The 16,738-nt window shown below is 52.1% G+C and overlaps 1 protein-coding gene across 3 annotated transcripts in view; it reads left to right on the forward strand.

Moving 5' to 3' along the window:
• The window catches only part of MTA1 (metastasis associated 1), an 84,373-nt gene extending 73,656 nt beyond the window's left edge, over nucleotides 1-10,717 (forward strand). For 2 of the 3 annotated variants that reach the window (XM_054165082.1, XM_054165083.1), the window contains 3 exons: nucleotides 2,828-2,859; nucleotides 5,659-5,810; nucleotides 10,578-10,717. In XM_054165082.1, the coding sequence (XP_054021057.1) occupies nucleotides 2,828-2,859; nucleotides 5,659-5,810; nucleotides 10,578-10,716 (323 nt within the window). In that variant the 3' untranslated portion in view covers nucleotide 10,717. The remainder of the gene's footprint in view (nucleotides 1-2,827; nucleotides 2,860-5,658; nucleotides 5,811-10,577) is intronic. The other variant, XM_054165084.1, reaches the window with a different exon arrangement.
• The last annotated feature ends 6,021 nt before the right edge of the window (nucleotides 10,718-16,738 follow it).

The following is a 16,738-nucleotide window of genomic DNA, read 5'->3' on the forward strand; positions in this document are numbered from 1 at the left end:
TTCAGTGTAACTGAAGGGCATAGTCATGCTGTCTGTCTTGTGGCTTCTCTGGGCATCCCTTAATAAAGACAGGGTTGTTTTTCCCCTGGAGAGGACCTGCCAGAGCTCTGCCATATCTTGCTCCTGCTTACGTTCACATGCTGTCTTACAACTGTAACCTGCTTGTGGATGCATGTCTGTAAGAAGCTTGCTCTCAAACTGATCAGTGACAATGGAGAAAGCACCCTGGGGAGGCCCCAGTCTGATGTGGTGAGTTAACCTCTCCGCACCGCTTCTTGGCCAGAGGTGGAGGATTGGTTTCGTCCTTACAGGTGCCTGTCTCACAGCTTTGTCTATTGCATGGAAGCCAGCACAACCTTTTGGGTGAGAATCCATTGGTTTTGGTACAGATACATCCTGCTGATTGGACAGCTGTTCTGTAACAAGTTACAGATCATCTCTCTGCAGCTCTTCAGTGACAGTTGCAGGTGAAAGTTGCCCATTTAATAGCAGGCCTTTGGCTGCAGAGGCTTTTAGTGCGAGTCCTCCTTTTGTTTTGTGGCACACTAAAGCTCATCTTGTAGTGTTGGTTTTCATGCTTTGTAGCTCCAGTCAGTGATGTGTGACTAAGGCAAAATTCACAGAGTGGAAATTGTTATGCTAATGGATAGCTTATTACTGTGATAGCAAGAGTATAAATTGTACTGAAACTCTGGCTTTGTTTTGTGTCCTCTTTTACTGGAGCAAAAAGCTGTCCTGGGCAGCTTTATCCTCGAAATAGCAGCTTAGGCAGTGAGCTGTGTCCCTGTGGTTAGCCCTGCTTCTCTGCTCCTGAAGGGCTCTGGGACTCGGGAAGCAGCAGTTCTGCTCAGCCCTCACTCAGTTGGTATCAGTTTCAATGTCTCTCTCCACCGTAGAATGTTCTGGGTGAACTTTGGTGTTCGTGAAGTGATGTCTGTTGTGCATCCAGCAGCAGCCATCCCAGCAGCCACCTCTCAGCTGCCCCTGTGCCAGTCTTTTCTGGCATCAAAATGCTCTTAGTACGAGGAACGAGCTGACGTGGGGCGTAGTTGAAGTGGAACGTGTGGCTTCAGCTGACTCGCATCTCTCGCTTCTCCTGTGAATGGAGAAAATGTTACCCTCCTGTGATGGAAGGGGAAAGAAGAAAACAAGTGCTAGAGCTTAGCTCTGTAGCCAGCATATTCAGGTTGCATCCTGCTGGCTGTGCTGTTTCCCAGCACCCGCGGAGCTCTTTGTCCCTCCATCTCTGAGCGGCTGCTCACAGCTGTGTTTTGGATGCGAGTGCTGCTCCCATGTAAAAGGAACAATTATCTGGTGCCTACACTGCCTTTGTCCACATCCAGAGGTTGTCACTGGTCTTCTAACTTGGTGCCTGGTACATCTCTCCTACAGATTTGATGGAAATCTTTCTGGCAACTTTATCTTTAGGGATACTTGAGCACAAAAGTGCTGCAACCCCCCCGAAACTCTGTTCATATTTGACGTGGCTAACAGCATGCATCTGCTCAGGGTGGAAACCTCACTTGTGTATCAGCTGTGGATTTTAACCTAGTGTGGTGCCACTCAGTGCTTGGGAAATGCCCCTGTGCCGCCTTCCCCCCACTCCTGATGCATTGCTGTGCCATGTGTTTCCTGGCATGCTTACTGTGACTACTCAGTGTTTGGTTTTACCGAGGAGAACCACAAGGAGTTTATTGGACTATGAGTCATGAGCTGTAAAAGCTAATTTTTGCTGGATTCTTAAAAAGCCTTTGCTGTTTCATCACAGCTTAACTCACTGGCAGTGGGAGGTTTCAGAAGTCAAGCTGGGAAGCTTGCTGTAAATGTGAAAGTAGGGTTCACAGTAGTCATTGCTGCAGCCAGTGGTAGCCTTTGCTGCTGCCTGTCCTGTAGTACCTGTTGGATTTGATGTACTGATGCTTTGGTTCTCAGCCAGAAGGGACTGAGAAGGATGTTTTGGTGCACTGATGTTAATGAAATGGTGTTTGTTGGGAGCACACATCTTAGAAAACTAAACAGTGCTAACAGAAAGGTTTCTCAGGTCTCCAGTCCGTTCCCTGCCACGTCCTGCTGCCATGTGGCCACACATCATTCTCTGGTACCACAAGACCTTTGTGTGTCCCACAAGGTCTGCATAGGTACAGGACAGTTCAGGCCATACTCTGTGGCAGCATGCTAGGGTTTCTGCTAGTCTAGCAAACAAGCTGGTCAAATCAAGCCACTGTGCTTGGTGCTTTATGGTGCTGTTTGGTGCTGGGGAAGGGCTGGAGTCGCTGTGCCCTGTGACTGAGGGAGCTATGCCTGTGGAAGTATTTACTTGTGTTAGGTTCAGTAGATGCAGGCTGGTTGCTAACGGCTTGTAGCTAACGTCTGAGCTCAAGAGTTCCCTGGGGATCCAAGGATGATAGGAAGGATTTTATTTGTTGCTGTCTTGACAGTGTGTAATCCCTTTCACTTTCTCCTTGATGTCAGTAAATTCCTCCAAAACTAAGCCAGAACACCAGATTTCCCCCAGACTGGAGGGAAACCACAGATCTGAAGGAGGAGGTCTGCTTCAGGGGTAGTTTGAAGAAAGGTGTGAGGTAAACAGAAAAGACCAAGTGAATGGAACATGATTTTAACCTGGGGCCTCTGCTCTCAACCATGTTGTTAAGGAAGCTCTTCTGTCAGTGACCCCTCTGGGAGGGGAGAAGTTAGCTGGGTAGAGAAGTCTGATTTTAGCACAACAGCCCAGTGCAATGCTAGCTGCGTGTGTTTTGACTTTGTACTTTTTCTGTCTTGGCAAAGCAATGGTCTTACCAGCTCTATTCTCTTTCCTGTTTGTTAGGTCTGCCTAACCACGGACAAACCAGACAAATGGTAAGAGAATGTTCATTTAACCAAAACAGGGAAAGAAAATATTAACCCCTGCTAGATAGAGCTCCCCTTTAAACCGTAGTGTTTCACTGCCATCTTTGCTGTTTGCAGCTGGTCACGCCTCCCCACTCCCTGACGAGCTTAAACAAACCCCAGACAAAACAGTATGCTTTTGGGCCTTGTGAAACATCCAATACAAACCCACTCTCAAATCTACCCATGTGTATGTAAATGAGATTCTGCTTTGAATAGGACATCTTGTTTCTGCTCGTGCAGCGATCGAGTGGCTGTTCATAGCAAAGTCCTGGGATGTGTTTCTAGATGGAATGTTTCCCTGGAGGAGGAAGGTTTAAATGATGGAGGGGGTTGAGTTTTTGTTTCTGTTTTCTTTTTCCTAGTTGGTGTGCAAGTTGTGTGCTGAGACTGCTTGGGGTTTGTGTTCTTTTCTGGGTGTTTTGAGTGAAAGGTGTTGCTAGTCTTTCACCCATGACGCGGAGTTTATCAGAGGACAGAAGCAACTAGCCAGTCTGATCCCTGTGGCTCTGGCAGAATGCTCTCTCAGGAAAGTCTTCTCAGTATGGAGGGGCCAGCACAAGGGCTGTGCAGCACCTTCCCCCTTACACATGGCTTGTGGGAGAGAAGCAGAATGGGGTTCAAGCAGAATGGGGTTTTTTCCCCAGCAATGATTTGGTGTTGCTAAAGTGGCGCTTGCCTCCTTGCTGCAAGTGCCACAACGTATTGGCATCAGTGGAGAGTCACTCTGACACGGGGCACTCAGCTGTGGGTGTGACTGGTGGTCACTGAAAGGTGGTCACAAGCATTACTGAAACTAATAATGTCCTTGCATGGTGTGCAGTGTCCTGAGGGTAGGCTGGAGCTTGAGCATGCTGGTCTGCTTGTGATAATGAATTCATTTGGTTTGATACTTGAGCATCTGATCCAAAAGTGGTAAATTGTAGCCCCCCAGGAATTCAGCTTCACTTCTTGTCCCAGAGGAGACTGGCTACTTGTTTGTGTCTGCTGAATAAATCACCTCAGTGCAGTGGGGAGAAGTCTGTGATGACTGTTCACTTTTTAAGTGTTTGAGGGTGAAAGCCCTGACCTGCCTTGACTTCTGGTTGCTTGATGAAGTGTGCTGCTGAACTGGAAGTCAAGAGTCCACACTTCAGGATGTATCATTTGGAACAGACTACTCTGTGCAGATAGAGAGAGAGGCAACCCCTGCCAGGTATTTCCAAGAACTTTCTCCAGAGTTTTCTCTCTGTATGTAGCAGGTGCAGAGGAAATATCCTTTGCAGCACTAATGAAAGGGCTTTCTTGGAAAAATCTGGAAGGGGGGGGAGGAAGACAAAGGTCTATTTGAAACCTTTTCCTTAATAAAATCTCAAGTGTAAAATCAGTTCTTGAGGTGTTTCAGTGGTCTGCTGCAGTGCTGAAGTTGTCTTGCGTAACATGGAGCTGGGCAACTGAGAAATGGCATTGTTATTGCACTTGTGTACAACAGCTTGAAAGAGCTTTGGGTTTCGAAAGGTGGGGTTTGGGTTGTTTAGCTCTGAAGCCTTGATTTCCTACAGGAAATGGATCTTGATAGCAAAGTTGATAAAGGCTGGTCAAAAAAACCCCAACATCTATCAATTTTTTGTGTTTTCTCCTCAGATAGAAATGAGATGGATGCAGGGGTTTGTTGGTTTGCTTTTTTCCTTGGCTGAGAGTCTGAAGGCTTCAATTTCTAAGTCAAAGGTTAACATTTGGTTGAGTTGTTGTCATAACTTGACACTTAAGGACTCCAAGACCTCATGTCCCTACCTTTCACCTGGAGGTGGATCTCAGTTTCCCACTTCATGGGCAGAAGGGAAGCCTCAGTGCATCTGGGGCAGTGGTCTGCCCTCAGATGATGGCCTGTGTGAAGTACCAGAATTTCCACTGGGCTGTTGCTGACCAGCTTCAATTCCTGCAGATCCATTTTTCCAGGCCCTTCTTTTGCATCCTTCCTGCCTGTCCAGTCTCACTGATGGCAGTGGGATTTCTCAGTGTGCTGATCAGCAGGAAGAGGGGCAGCAGAAAGGGACTTCAAGTGATCAAGGACAGCTGCATTTGAGAGGCTTAATACTTGGCTCCTTTTCAACTGCACCTCTCTGAATAACAGCTCGTGGTTTTCCTGTAGATTGGAAGGGGCTGCTGTGGGTCTGAAAAATGATGGCTGTGTTGGATCACCCAGCAAATGTTTTGTGTGGGAAACCTGTGGTGTTAGATGAGGAAAAGAGCTGATTGTGAAAGCTGCTAAGCTTTGTAGGACTGGTTTTGTTCTCAACAACATCTTTAATTACATACTGTCCTCCTTAATTGTTAACCTTCCCTAGAACAAAAAGGATATGGGTAAGTTTGGTACCCCAGGAAAGCTTCGGATGGTTCTGTTGGGGTTGTTGCTACATTTCCTCCCCTGAAATTAACAGAGTGAGCCCAGATTTATGGTGGTAGCTGAGATCCAAGCCTAATGCTCAAACCTTTTGAACTTGATGTCATCTTTAAGACACAAGCAACAGATTATTGGTCATGCCTTCCATTTATGACTTGTCCTGTCGCTGGAGTTTTGCTGTCCTATTGCATACTGGAGGTGCTTCACTTCTACCGCTTGTGGACGATCGCTTCTGTGTGACTTCTGTGTTCAGCCTTGGGCAGGAGGGGGATTACTGACCATAAACTGATAGGAAAACTTGCATTGTCTGTTCCTGTGAGTGCTTAGCACATGCTACTGCAGGTCTGTTGCAGCCCCTAATTGCACTCTTTTATGTGTCACGTCAGGGACCAAGCCGAAACTTGCTGCTCAATGGGAAATCATACCCAACAAAAGTCCGATTAATTCGTGGTGGATCCATGCCTCCGGTGAAAAGGAGGAGGATGAACTGGATTGATGCTCCAGATGATGTTTTTTACATGGCCACTGAAGAAACCAGGTAGGAAACTTGGTATTCCAGAGGATTTTAAAGGGAGGTCTTTGGGTTTGTGTTGGTGTGGGTGCTGCAGCTGATGTTGTGGTTCGATGGGGAGATCTGCTGCTTCAGACTGGATGCAGGAGACCACTGCTTGTGCTGGGGTGGGTAGAGGCTGTGATACACCCCATTGTGACAGGGGTGCCTGATCTTGCACTCCAGAGAAAGCAGATTCTTCTTTAGAGCAGTTCCTGTGAGAGATGGGCTGTAAGGGAAGGAAGACCAAGGTGGGAAGTTGCCTGGCTCAGACCTGCAAATGGCTTTGTGGATCTCACCACTGTCTCAGTAACAGGATAGGAGCCTTCAAGCATGTGCTGAGGAGCGGAGCCTTCCATAGATAGAGCTCTGCATGCCCTCTTGTCTGCTCTAAGTCTCTTGTGTGACCTCTCAGAATACCTCCTTGTGTGTCTGAGCACTGAACCCTGCAAGGGACACTGTTTCTGGGGCAGAGTTGCCTCATGTTGGTGGTTTCTGTTTGCCACCAGGAGTGGTGAGATCTAGCCCTGCAGTGCCCATCTTCCTCCTTTGGTGGTACTGCTTCTGCTAGTCCTTCTTAGTCTGCCTGCAGGATACAAATAGGAAAAGAAACTTTCCTTGCTGGAGTTTCACTTTAAATTCTGTTTACAGGCTGCTGACAGAGCAGTAGAAGCTATGTGACCTGACCCCTAAAGCAAAGCTTTTGTGTGCATGTTTCCAGTACTGTGCAAGCCTTAGGATGGGAGGATGGGTGTGGTGAGAAAGACAGACGTGTTTGTGTGGTTTCCTCCCAAGAACCCAATGCCTTTCCCTGGGTCACCTTGAAGAGGTCAGAGCAGAGCCCCAGCCCAGCTTTTAAACCCTCTATGCAAGCAGAGCTGCTCTCTGGCTTTTGTCTGTCTGAAACCTGGAGCTATCAACACTTCCAGTATCAAAGTCCCAACTTGCCTTCCTCTCCAGTGCTTAGCAGAGATGGAGATGGAATTACTGGTTGTCTGAACCCTTAGAAGTGACCAAGGAGGTCAGGAGTCTCCTTTACCTCTTCCTGGTACTGATGCATTTGGCTCTGCTCTGAGTGTATTCATTTGTACAGCATGAAGTGCATAGTCAGAGTCCTGACACCCCCAACATCTTCCTTGGTGTGCAAAGCATTTCAAGTGTCAAGTGACTGTGCTGTGGGGCTCCTGTCAGAGCTGGGCTTCACTGACAAGCCAGGACTGGTAACGTTCATGTTGCCAACCACCAATCTGTTGGATTGTCAGATTTCAGTGCAAGAAACCCTCCTGTTAGAACTCTGAAGATACATTGATTTCCTGCTCAGGTCAGGCTCATTCCTATGGACACCTGTAGTGCAGCTGTGCATTTCAGCCCAGCTCACATCTTGACCTCATCTTTCCCATCTCCTTTTCTGTTCTGTGAGGTGCTGTGGCAGTGAGCAGTGGGATCCTGTGTATAACTGAAACTAACGTGAGAGGAGGAGTTAGTTTTCAGGGGAAGCAGCTTCCTTACTCCTGTTGTCCTCTTGCTCTAGTGAGGAGGTGCTGGGATCCTGCTACAGCCCTGCAGCTCTGACAAACTCCTGTGCCATTGTGGATGCAGGGCACTCAGTCTCTAACTCAGTCCTGAGGTGTTCAAGGCTTATTTGATCTACAAAACATCTTTGTCATGAAACCCAGAAGAAATACTGCAGGTTAATGGTAGTAATGTCTTGGTACTACCAGCAGGTCCTGCCCTTCAGTTTGTACAGAACAGTGAGTGTGTTCATCAGGCATGGTGTTGGTTGTGAGAACAACTTACTGTGCAGGCACAGAACTGTCTGCTTGTACAGAACCACTGGCAGAGGCAGGAGAGGTCAGTCCCACGGCACCCAGCACAGCTCGTGTGCAGCAGTGGTAGTGGCAGCTCAGTGAGACCTTACCTCCTCCATTTAGAGCACAAAAAGACCAGGCAGCTTTGTGGAAGAGCCTCGGTGCTGTGCTGAGAGATGTGTGGCAGGCTGCTGGGGAGCAGGGGAGCCTGAGCAGTGCAGCGCTGGGAGCGGCACAGCTCTTCCGTCGGGCACTGCACCTCTGACTTGCCCCCGAACCATCTGCTGCATTCCAGCGTGGAGAATGCAAGACTTGTTTGTGAGCTCTGAAACAATCCGAGCTTTGTGTTGCCTCCATGGCAATCAGGCTAGCAGCGATTTCTGCGTGTCATCCTCCAGCTGAGGGTCAGGCTGTGTTTTCACTCACAGCAAGCAGGTTGGCCTCCAGTTTTACACCCCCCCCACGCCCCTTCCTCCCCTCTCTGTGCAGCACTCTCGAGAATGCTGCTGGCAAACTGCATTGCTGTGAGGGAGCAGTTGAGAAAGTTGGCCAGTTGAAAGGAATACATTTTTGGATCAAGCCTCACAGTAAGGGACTGGGCAGTTGTAATTCATGCAAGTGGAGGCAGCAAGTGACCTGCTCAGAATCCAGAGCTGCTGCGAGACACATTGCTGCTGGCAGCGTCTCAAATTGAGCACACATCGATGCTCTAAGAGGCTCTGCTGGCTAAAAGTAGATCAACTTCAGCTGAGTCTTGGAAGAATCATCACATTGAGATGATTTTTTTTCTTCTTCTGTTGTTTTTTTTTCCCCCACTGCTGCTTTGTCACCCTGTACTCTGCTGTCCCTGCTCAGTGGCCTTTCAACTTCAGAAGGCACTGGAGAAATGGGGACACTGAGCGAACAAAAGCTGTGTCTCTGTTGTGAGCACTATAGAGCAGGCTTGTTCTGCTCAGTGAGCAAAAAAAGCAAGTGAAGAGATGACCAAATGTGGCCAGAGTGGATTCCAAATCTTCATCTGGGGCTGATGTGTCTGTGCTGCTGGGGGTGAAGGCACATTTTATGGGGAAAAGGTATTCTGACTGGTTTGCTCAGCAAACAGCACATCTCAAACAGAGGTGGTAGCACAGTGATAGACATCATCTCCATACGGCTCTGCCTCCTCAATTAAAAAGCACCACCAAAGCAATAAACAACCAACACCTCCTCCCACCCCCCAAAAACCCAAACAACAAAATGGTTTCTTGATCCTAGTAATGTTAACTGACCCAAACTGTTGCAGTTGGGGATTAAAGGGCAGTTGAGTTGTGGGCTGTAAAGCCCTGAGGCTGCCCTTCCTCTAGTGCAGTATCAGGTGTCTAATGGTAAAGCCAAAAATGGCCAAGGTGGAAGCCTGTAAGGTTGGCACTGCTCCCTTATCAGGCCTCCCTTGTGCCCCAGTTCCTGAACAGCAGGCTGTGTACAGTGGGTGCTGGTGGACTGCTCCTGTTACTGCTTTCCTTTCTAATCTCTCTATGCCTTGGTCCACCACAACATCCTCTGGGAATTAAGTCCTCATTTTAACTAGTACATTCTTCACTGCTGCTGGGTTTGGGGTTTTGTGGGGTTTGTCTAGCTTGGAGCCTGGCATGGGCACAAGGAGACAAGCAGTCATTCTGTACTGGCTCTTTCTACCTTATTTTGCTGATCTTTAAAGCACCAGTGCCTCCTCTCTCCATTCTGTCCTTTGCTTTCTCCCCATATGGCAAAGTGCTTCCTGCCCCTGATGAGACTTGTTGCTACTCCTGCAACATGTGCAGAAACTTAACAAATGCAGGGTGTGAGTGCTGCCCATTTCTGGGCTGGGCACAGGCCGTGTGGGAGAAAGAAGAGGGACAGCCAGCCTGTTGGTGTTCCCAGAGAGAGGGAGGGCTGTGTGACTGGTTCAGTGGCTAGTGGCCATCGTGGAGCTCCCCTGCAGCAGCTCAGCCTTGAGGTGTAGCTCCATGGGAGACCTGCTGTAGCTGGCTCCTGCCGTGATGGGCTGCTTCTGAAGAGGCAGCTGTGTGCACCTGCTGGGGCTGTGGCATTTCAGAGGGCCCTGTGAGAGCTGGATGAGCAGGCAGGGCAGTGAGCAGCGTTGCCAGAGGAGGTTTGGTTAGAACTTGGCTTTGTAAAGTCCCACACCGCTGCCTGCAGCGTGTCCGGCCGGCGTGTCTGCATGCATCAACAGAACTGAGTGCTGCAGAAACTGCCCCTCATAACTGCTTCATGTGTGGTACTGACAGCAGTAGACCCTGGCCCTAGGAGGCTGGCCCAGAATGCCTCATGCTCTGCAGGGGAAGGATTCTGGAACAGAGAATGCAATTTCATCAAGACTAGTGGGTTTACAAATCAGAAAATAAAAGTTCCCTGGGGAAGATGTTGCTGAAACAAACAGTGTCAGTCCAACGCCCTGCCAGAGCAGGACCAGAGAATCCAGCACAGGTTGCCCAGAAGCACATCCAGAGGGGTCTTGAAAGGCTCCACAGAAGGAGACTCCACAACCTCTCTGTGCAGCCTGCTCCAGCGCTCTGTGGCCCTCACAGTGAAGTTCCTCCTCATGTTGAGGTGGAACTTCTCTCTCAGCCTCTCCTCACGGGGCAGTGCTCCTGTCCCTGGAGCCCTCCGTTGGACTCTCCGGAGTCCCGCCGGCCAGCAGCCGGCGTGTGTGCAGCCTGCTTTCGCCGGGAGCAGCCGGGGCGGCCCAGCCCGGGGCGGCCCAGCCCGGGGCGGCTCAGCCCGGGGCGGCCCAGCCCGGGGCGGCCCAGCCCGGGGCGGCCCAGCCCGGGGCGGCAGCCCGGGGCGGCCCAGCCCGGGGCGGCCCAGCCCGGGGCGGCCCAGCCCGGGGCGGCCCAGCCCGGGGCGGCCCAGCCCGGGGCGGCCCAGCCCGTGTCTAACCGCTGCCTTTCCTCCTTGCTGCCTGCAGGAAGATCCGCAAGCTGCTTTCCTCCTGCGAAGCCAAGCGAGCCGCCAGACGCCCTTACAAGCCGATCATCCTGCGGCCCATGCAGGCGGTGCAGCTCCGCCAGCCCATGAACGACGAGCCAATCGTCATCGAGGATTAGCGGCCCCGCGGCCGCCGCCGCCCCCAGCCTCTCCTCCAGTCTATACTTGAGTTTCTATGGCTACAGCGTGGAACTAACTGTCGAAGAGAGGGAACTCTGAGGAACCGTTTTGCATCTTTGACACCCTTCAAAGGAACTCGGCCCTGCTCTGAGCCCCTGACCACAGACTGCTCTCTCTCTCGCGCTCTCCTCTCTCTCTTTCCCCCTTTCTCCCCCCCCCCCCCCCTTTCTTTTAATTTTATTTTGTTTTCTTTTATTTTTTGGTAGTCTCTCTTCCCCTTTGCTTCTACCCCTTTTGTAGACCAGGGGGAGGGAAAGTAAGTTTAACTTATTAAGAGAATGTGGACTAGTACTTTTTAGCTTTGTTTTTCCTCTTCTGCTGCTGGAAGAGCTCGAGCCCCCCGTTCTGTGCCCCAGCTCTCCCTGCCAGGCCCTGTTTTGAGGCTGTGTTGTAAGAGGGTTTTCTTCTTTCGTTTTCATTTCAATTTTGTGGACGGTGCCATTTTTTATTTCATTTATATGATTTCTTTTGTAGATAACTTTCCAACCTCTCACTGATACTTGGAAACAGGAGCTGAAAGCCAGCCCCAGGTTCAGCCAGTTTGCTTTGGTCCTGTCCCTTACGTTTTGTGGATCGTTTGGCACGGCCGGTTGTGCTCAGGCACAAGACAGAAACAACTCAGGCTGAGAAAGGAGTGAGCTAAGGACTGAAGAACCTTGCAGAACATTACACTCATGTTGTGTGCAGTGGAGGCCAGGCTACCAGAATTAGGTGACCTTCCTCTAGGGATCTGTCCGTGGCATTTCTCCCAGTAGCCAGCAGTTTGCGTGCTGCCTTCTCTGACATCTGGAATCCTACCCGCTGGTGTTGCCACCGGGAGCCAGCGGTAGGCCCAGCAGTCCAGCAAGTGTAATGAATTGCTTTGCTCTGGCTCCAAGAGTCAAGTACACCAATGCCCAGGGACATTTTGCTTAGAACTCTGAACCTGTTTGTGCATCAGTGTTTCGGACACATCTCTGCCAGGGCGAGGCCTGGTTTCTCCTCACTTGCGTTACTGTACGTTCCCCATTTTGAAGGGAATTTCAATGACACCTGGCTTTTCATTTGAACACATTGTGTCTGAAACTAAGTGGGTTTCCCCCTCCCCCCTTGACATTTCTTGTGTTTGAGGTTTCTTGCATCTCTTGAACTTCTTCTGTATTTGCAAGTCTGTATGATTTCTTTCTCATGTGTCTTCTCATTGCAGCGCATTTGCCGAATGCCCTGCCCCGTTTGGAAAGGATGTAAGCTATCATTTGCAACTTGTGCTGACCTGTACATGTCCCTGCCTCCAGCAGACACAGCATGTAATAACCCCCGAGTCATTCCATACGTGTCAGCGGTGAGATGAGCCAAAGTTGTATTTGGGTTATCACAGTCCCCTCTGTGATTCTGTGCAACTCTGCTAACCCGCCGGGTTAGATGGAAAGGAATCCCCACAAAATGAAAACAATTCAGTTAACTTTACTTAATAAACCTGGAAAGTGAGCTTTTGTGAAACATCTGCTTTTTGTCTCTTCTGAAGCAGCTGCTGGGACCCTAGCCGGGGCTGTGCCCTGGCCGGCGCGCTCCCCCGCGCTCCTTTCTTCGCGCCCCGGAGCTGCGTTCCGCTCTCGAGCCTGTGCCTGCCTGCACCGTGTGCCTGTGCAGCCAGTGGGGGCGAGAGTCGCTCAGCTTGATTCCCCCCTGGGCAGCTCAAACGTTCCCAGCACTTCAGGCTGTGACTCCCTCCCTCTCTCCCTCCTCTCAAATGGGGCAGCAGATGCAGGCTCTGAGCGAGCCTTCTGTCCGTGGTGGCTCACGCACCTTGCTGTCGGGGCGTGACTCTGGCGTGCGGCAGAGCGAAGTCCCTGGGGGTCAGCAGCCGGACCCACTGCCACTGAAGTGCTGCTTCACTTCTGCATCACTCCTTGCTGGGGTGTGCAAAACGAGCCCAGGGTTTGGTCTCATTTGCTGCTCGGGGAGTGGTTAGGTTTACTCTGTGGCTGTGAGTAGCTCTGCAGCTTAGCAGATGCTGCGTGTCCTGGGCTGCTGGTGACACTTTCCTATCCTTCACTTAAAAGCGGGAGGGGACATCGGTTCCTGAAGGATTTGCTATGTAGGAAGGGCTCCAAGCTTACTAGCTGGAAGCCTCCAGGCTGTGTACAATGGTGCAGGACTGCACCAGTAACAGTTGGCAACTTTCCTTCACCTCCATCAGGCTGTAGGGCTGACACGAGAAACGCTGCTGACTGCAGGAAGGTTGTGTAACGCTTGAGTTTTCTCTGGGAGGGAAAGCTCCCAGAGGTTCATTGCAAAATGAGATCTGAAGAGATCCCTTTGAAAGAAGGCAGTGCCTGAGCTGGGTTCAGCCTCTCTGCAGGGGGGTGCGGAGCTGATGCCTCAGCTGCAGCAGGGGTCTGTACTCTGCCTTGGTCTGCTGGGAGCGTGGAAATCCCTGGGTGCTGGGAGCAGGCTGCTGTTGTCGTTTGGTGGAGGCTCGGGGAAGCTGTTCGGGCTCGGAGTCACCACGTGGGGGTGCCAGCTCTGCAGTTTGCAGCAACTTAAAAGCTTTCTTGGAGCAGCTCCACAGATTACTCTGGGAGTCAGTCCAGGCAAGCAGAAAATATCCTGTGCTGCCCCGACTTTGAAGGAGCAGGATCCCTTGTGTGCCCTCTAGCATGGATGCTGTTTTTCAGCGAGCAGGAGCAGACCTCACTCCCCTGTGTCTCACTGCTTGTGTTTGTACCAGCTTGGGAGGAGAGGCTGGCAGATACCTGATGTTGGCTGAGGAAGTGCACAGGGAATGGTAGGTCCCACCACTGACCTATCTAAGCCTGAGCTGTCACTTTCTTAAGCTGGCTGTGCTGATGTGTTGTTGCTGCAGGCACGATGTGTTGCTGCTGCAGGATTATTCCCCCTCCTGCTGCAGAGCCTTGTAAAAGAAATCAAAGGTGTGTACAGCTGGGGCAGTGTTCCATTTCCAGTGACCTTTCCATCCTTTGCTTCCACCTCCTGAAGAGCCCTTGAGATTGTAGGGAACAAATAGGGATGGGCTGGCAGTGAGAGGCACCGGGCTGGCTCCGTGGTGCAGAGCCTGGCATCTGCAAGTGCTCACTCACCTGGCACAGGTCACGTCTACCACCCTCATCCCCAGCCTGTAGTCAGTGCTGCCACAGGCATTTGGCTGAGCCATGCCCATGCTTCACTTGCTGCTCTGCCTGGCAGAGGTGGGGGCAGCCCTGTCACAGGCTCAGCTCCTGCCCCTTGGAGCAGTGTGCTTCCTGCTCACGTGGACGGAGCACGCTGCCCTCCAGACTCGCTGCCTCTCGCAGGCTTAAAAGCAGCAGGGAGCTGCTCAGGGAAGTCTTCTGCAACCAAAACAGGAATCTGAGCATTCCTGCAATATTTGATGGGAAATGTTTTTGTTACAGATTCTTGGGGGTTGGTTTTCTGTGGAGTTCTGGATTTGTGGGGGTTTTGTTTTTCATTTTGCATCTCACCAGCTTGTCAGTAGCAGCTCCCTGTGCTCCCCTGCTTTTGATGCTGCGACATGAAAGCAGGGCACTGTCTGTAGCAGCGCCGTTGAAACTGTGTGGAAAAACAGCAAAGCATGACCAAAACTAACAGTTCTGAACCTGGCATTCCTGCTATGGGAGGAGGGCCCTAGCAGGGACACTACTGGAGAGCTGCAAGGCAAAATCCAGGCTGAAACTGCCTTTGAAATGGAAATTCGGAGCCCGTGCCAGCTCTGCTGCAGGCTCTGGCTCTGGGAGAGAGCATTACACAAGCCAGACCTTGGGAAGCCTGAGAGTCTCTCTCAGATGGTCACTTTGCATCACGGGGGAGCTGCTTCCCACCACTGAGGTGTGAGGCCGTGGAGGAGGAGGCCACAGTTCACCTGCTCAGGCAGCAGCAGGCCTGTGCTGGTGCCCTGAGCAGTGCTGTGGGAGCTGGGCAAGCTAGAGGGCTTTAAGAGAAGACCCAAGAAGGAGGAAGGGGTTTGATAGAGTTATGGAAACTACCCCACATCTGCTGGCTTGCTTAAATCAGCAGGAGAGTGCAGGCCTTGAGAGGCTTTTGTCTTAAAATAGGCCTTGGCAGCAGCGTTGGAGAAAGGAGAGTGGTGCAGGAAGGCAAGCCCTGGCCTGACAGCCTCCCTAGCTGGCAAGAGTTTGTTTTCCTGTAAATGTGCTTTTGAGTCAATACTTTCTGGCACAGCCTGCAAAAGCCAATCAGAGGCATAGGGCTGGAAGGGACCTCAAGGGTCTTCCAGTCCCAGCCCCCCTGCCATGGGCAGGGACACCTCACACTGCAGCAGGTTGTGATGGGCTCTGCTGTGATCCCCATCTTCAGGACACGAGCAGGTCTTGATCCTGTGTGGTCTTTACTTCCCTCCTGAAGGGAAGAGGCTGCTGTGCCCCGTGTCCCCCTGTCCCTGCTGCCCTCCCTTCCTGGGGGCGGGGCAGAAGGGTTCTGCTCTGCTCAGCCAGTGTTGAAACTCCGTGAAAGACTCAGCCTCTGATGATCACATTTCACCCGTGCAGGCTCTTGGGAAGGCGAAAGCTGTTGCACAAAGAGGCACACAGTAAATTCAGAGGGGCTGTGAGGCCAGGGGCTTGTCCCCATCTCCTCTTCAGCCTGGAACAAAGTCAGGCAAGGTCAGGGCTGAAGCACTCTCGATTCCCGCCCCGGGCTCTGTGCGTTCGTTCAGCACATTCCTGGGCCGAGCGCGAGGAGTGTAAATTCAGCATCCTGCAGACAGCTTCCTCCCCTGCTGCCTGCACAGGGACTCCACCTGGACCCTGTGCTCGGTGGGATGCTGGCAGCACCAGTGAGCAGATTTGCAGGGCCTTGCTGGAGGGCTTCAGCCAAGTTCAGAGACTTCCACCCGAGCAGGAGCGAGTGGGCTCCCTGCTGCCGGCGCCTTGGCTGCCTCCGTGCAGCACGGGGAGCTGGAGCCGAGCTGCAGGTGTTGGCAGGCTCGTTTCCTGGGGCCGGGGGCAAATGAGCCCTACTGGGGGCATCTTCCCCCTTGTGCTGCTGAGGGAGAAGATACTGCTGTGGGGACGTGGCAGCACCCATGGGGCGCTGGGTTATGTGTGTCCAGCCCCGTCCCCAGCCCAGGGAGCTCGCCAAGGGCTGTGTCCTAGCGGTGGTATGCAGGTGCAGCACAGGCACTGAGCGGCTGCTGTACACACTTGTCCTGCTGCCATCCTGGCCTCCAGAACTGTGTTGCACCACGGCCAGCTCGACCTCTGGCCACAGTGTGTCTGGGAGGGGCCACAGGACACGGAGAACCTAATGACAAACTGCCCCAGGGTGCCTGACACATCCAGGAGCTGACCTTTGCTACTGAAGCCCAGCTCTGAGTGCTGGCTGTCCCCCATGACACTCTCTCCTTCCCCTGGAAAAGCAGGGGGAGAACTGCCAGTGCCAGTCACACCCTGCACAGCCTCCCCTCTGTCACCTGGGGCTGGCTGCAGCCCCAAGAGGGCGCCCAGCTCTGCCGGGGGTTGAGAGCCATGCTCCCTGTGTCTCTCCAGCTGGTCTGCTGCCTGGTTTTGGTTACAGCCCTGCTGCCCAGGCTTCTGCGTCCGGCCCCGTGGAGGTGTCCCAGCTGCTCGATGGAGATTCACCTTCCCCGCACCAAGTATCTGCATCCTCGGCACCCTCATGCAGCCTGCTGGAATGCTCGCTGCTCCCCTCGAGCTGGCAGCTGCAGGCCTTTGGGAAGGGGACCTGGGGACAATGGGGACATCCACTCCTGCTTGCAAGGGCAAGTGGGCTGTCTGGAAAGCCGTTTGTCAGAGGCGTGACAGCGCTATCTGCCCTGCCTGATAAGCAGGGGGGCTCAAATGCCTTTTAAAGGAGAGCAGCAACGAGTGGGTGCTTGCAGCCCCAGATAGTGGGCGCCAGGGCCAGGTGCTGACGTGCTGAGCCCTGATCAGTGTGGCATGTGCTGCCTGATGAGACCCAGCTCCTGCCAGCCCCTTGGGATGC

This window comes from Dryobates pubescens, chromosome 11 (assembly GCF_014839835.1).
Source record: "Dryobates pubescens isolate bDryPub1 chromosome 11, bDryPub1.pri, whole genome shotgun sequence".
NCBI classification, from domain to species: domain Eukaryota; kingdom Metazoa; phylum Chordata; class Aves; order Piciformes; family Picidae; genus Dryobates; species Dryobates pubescens.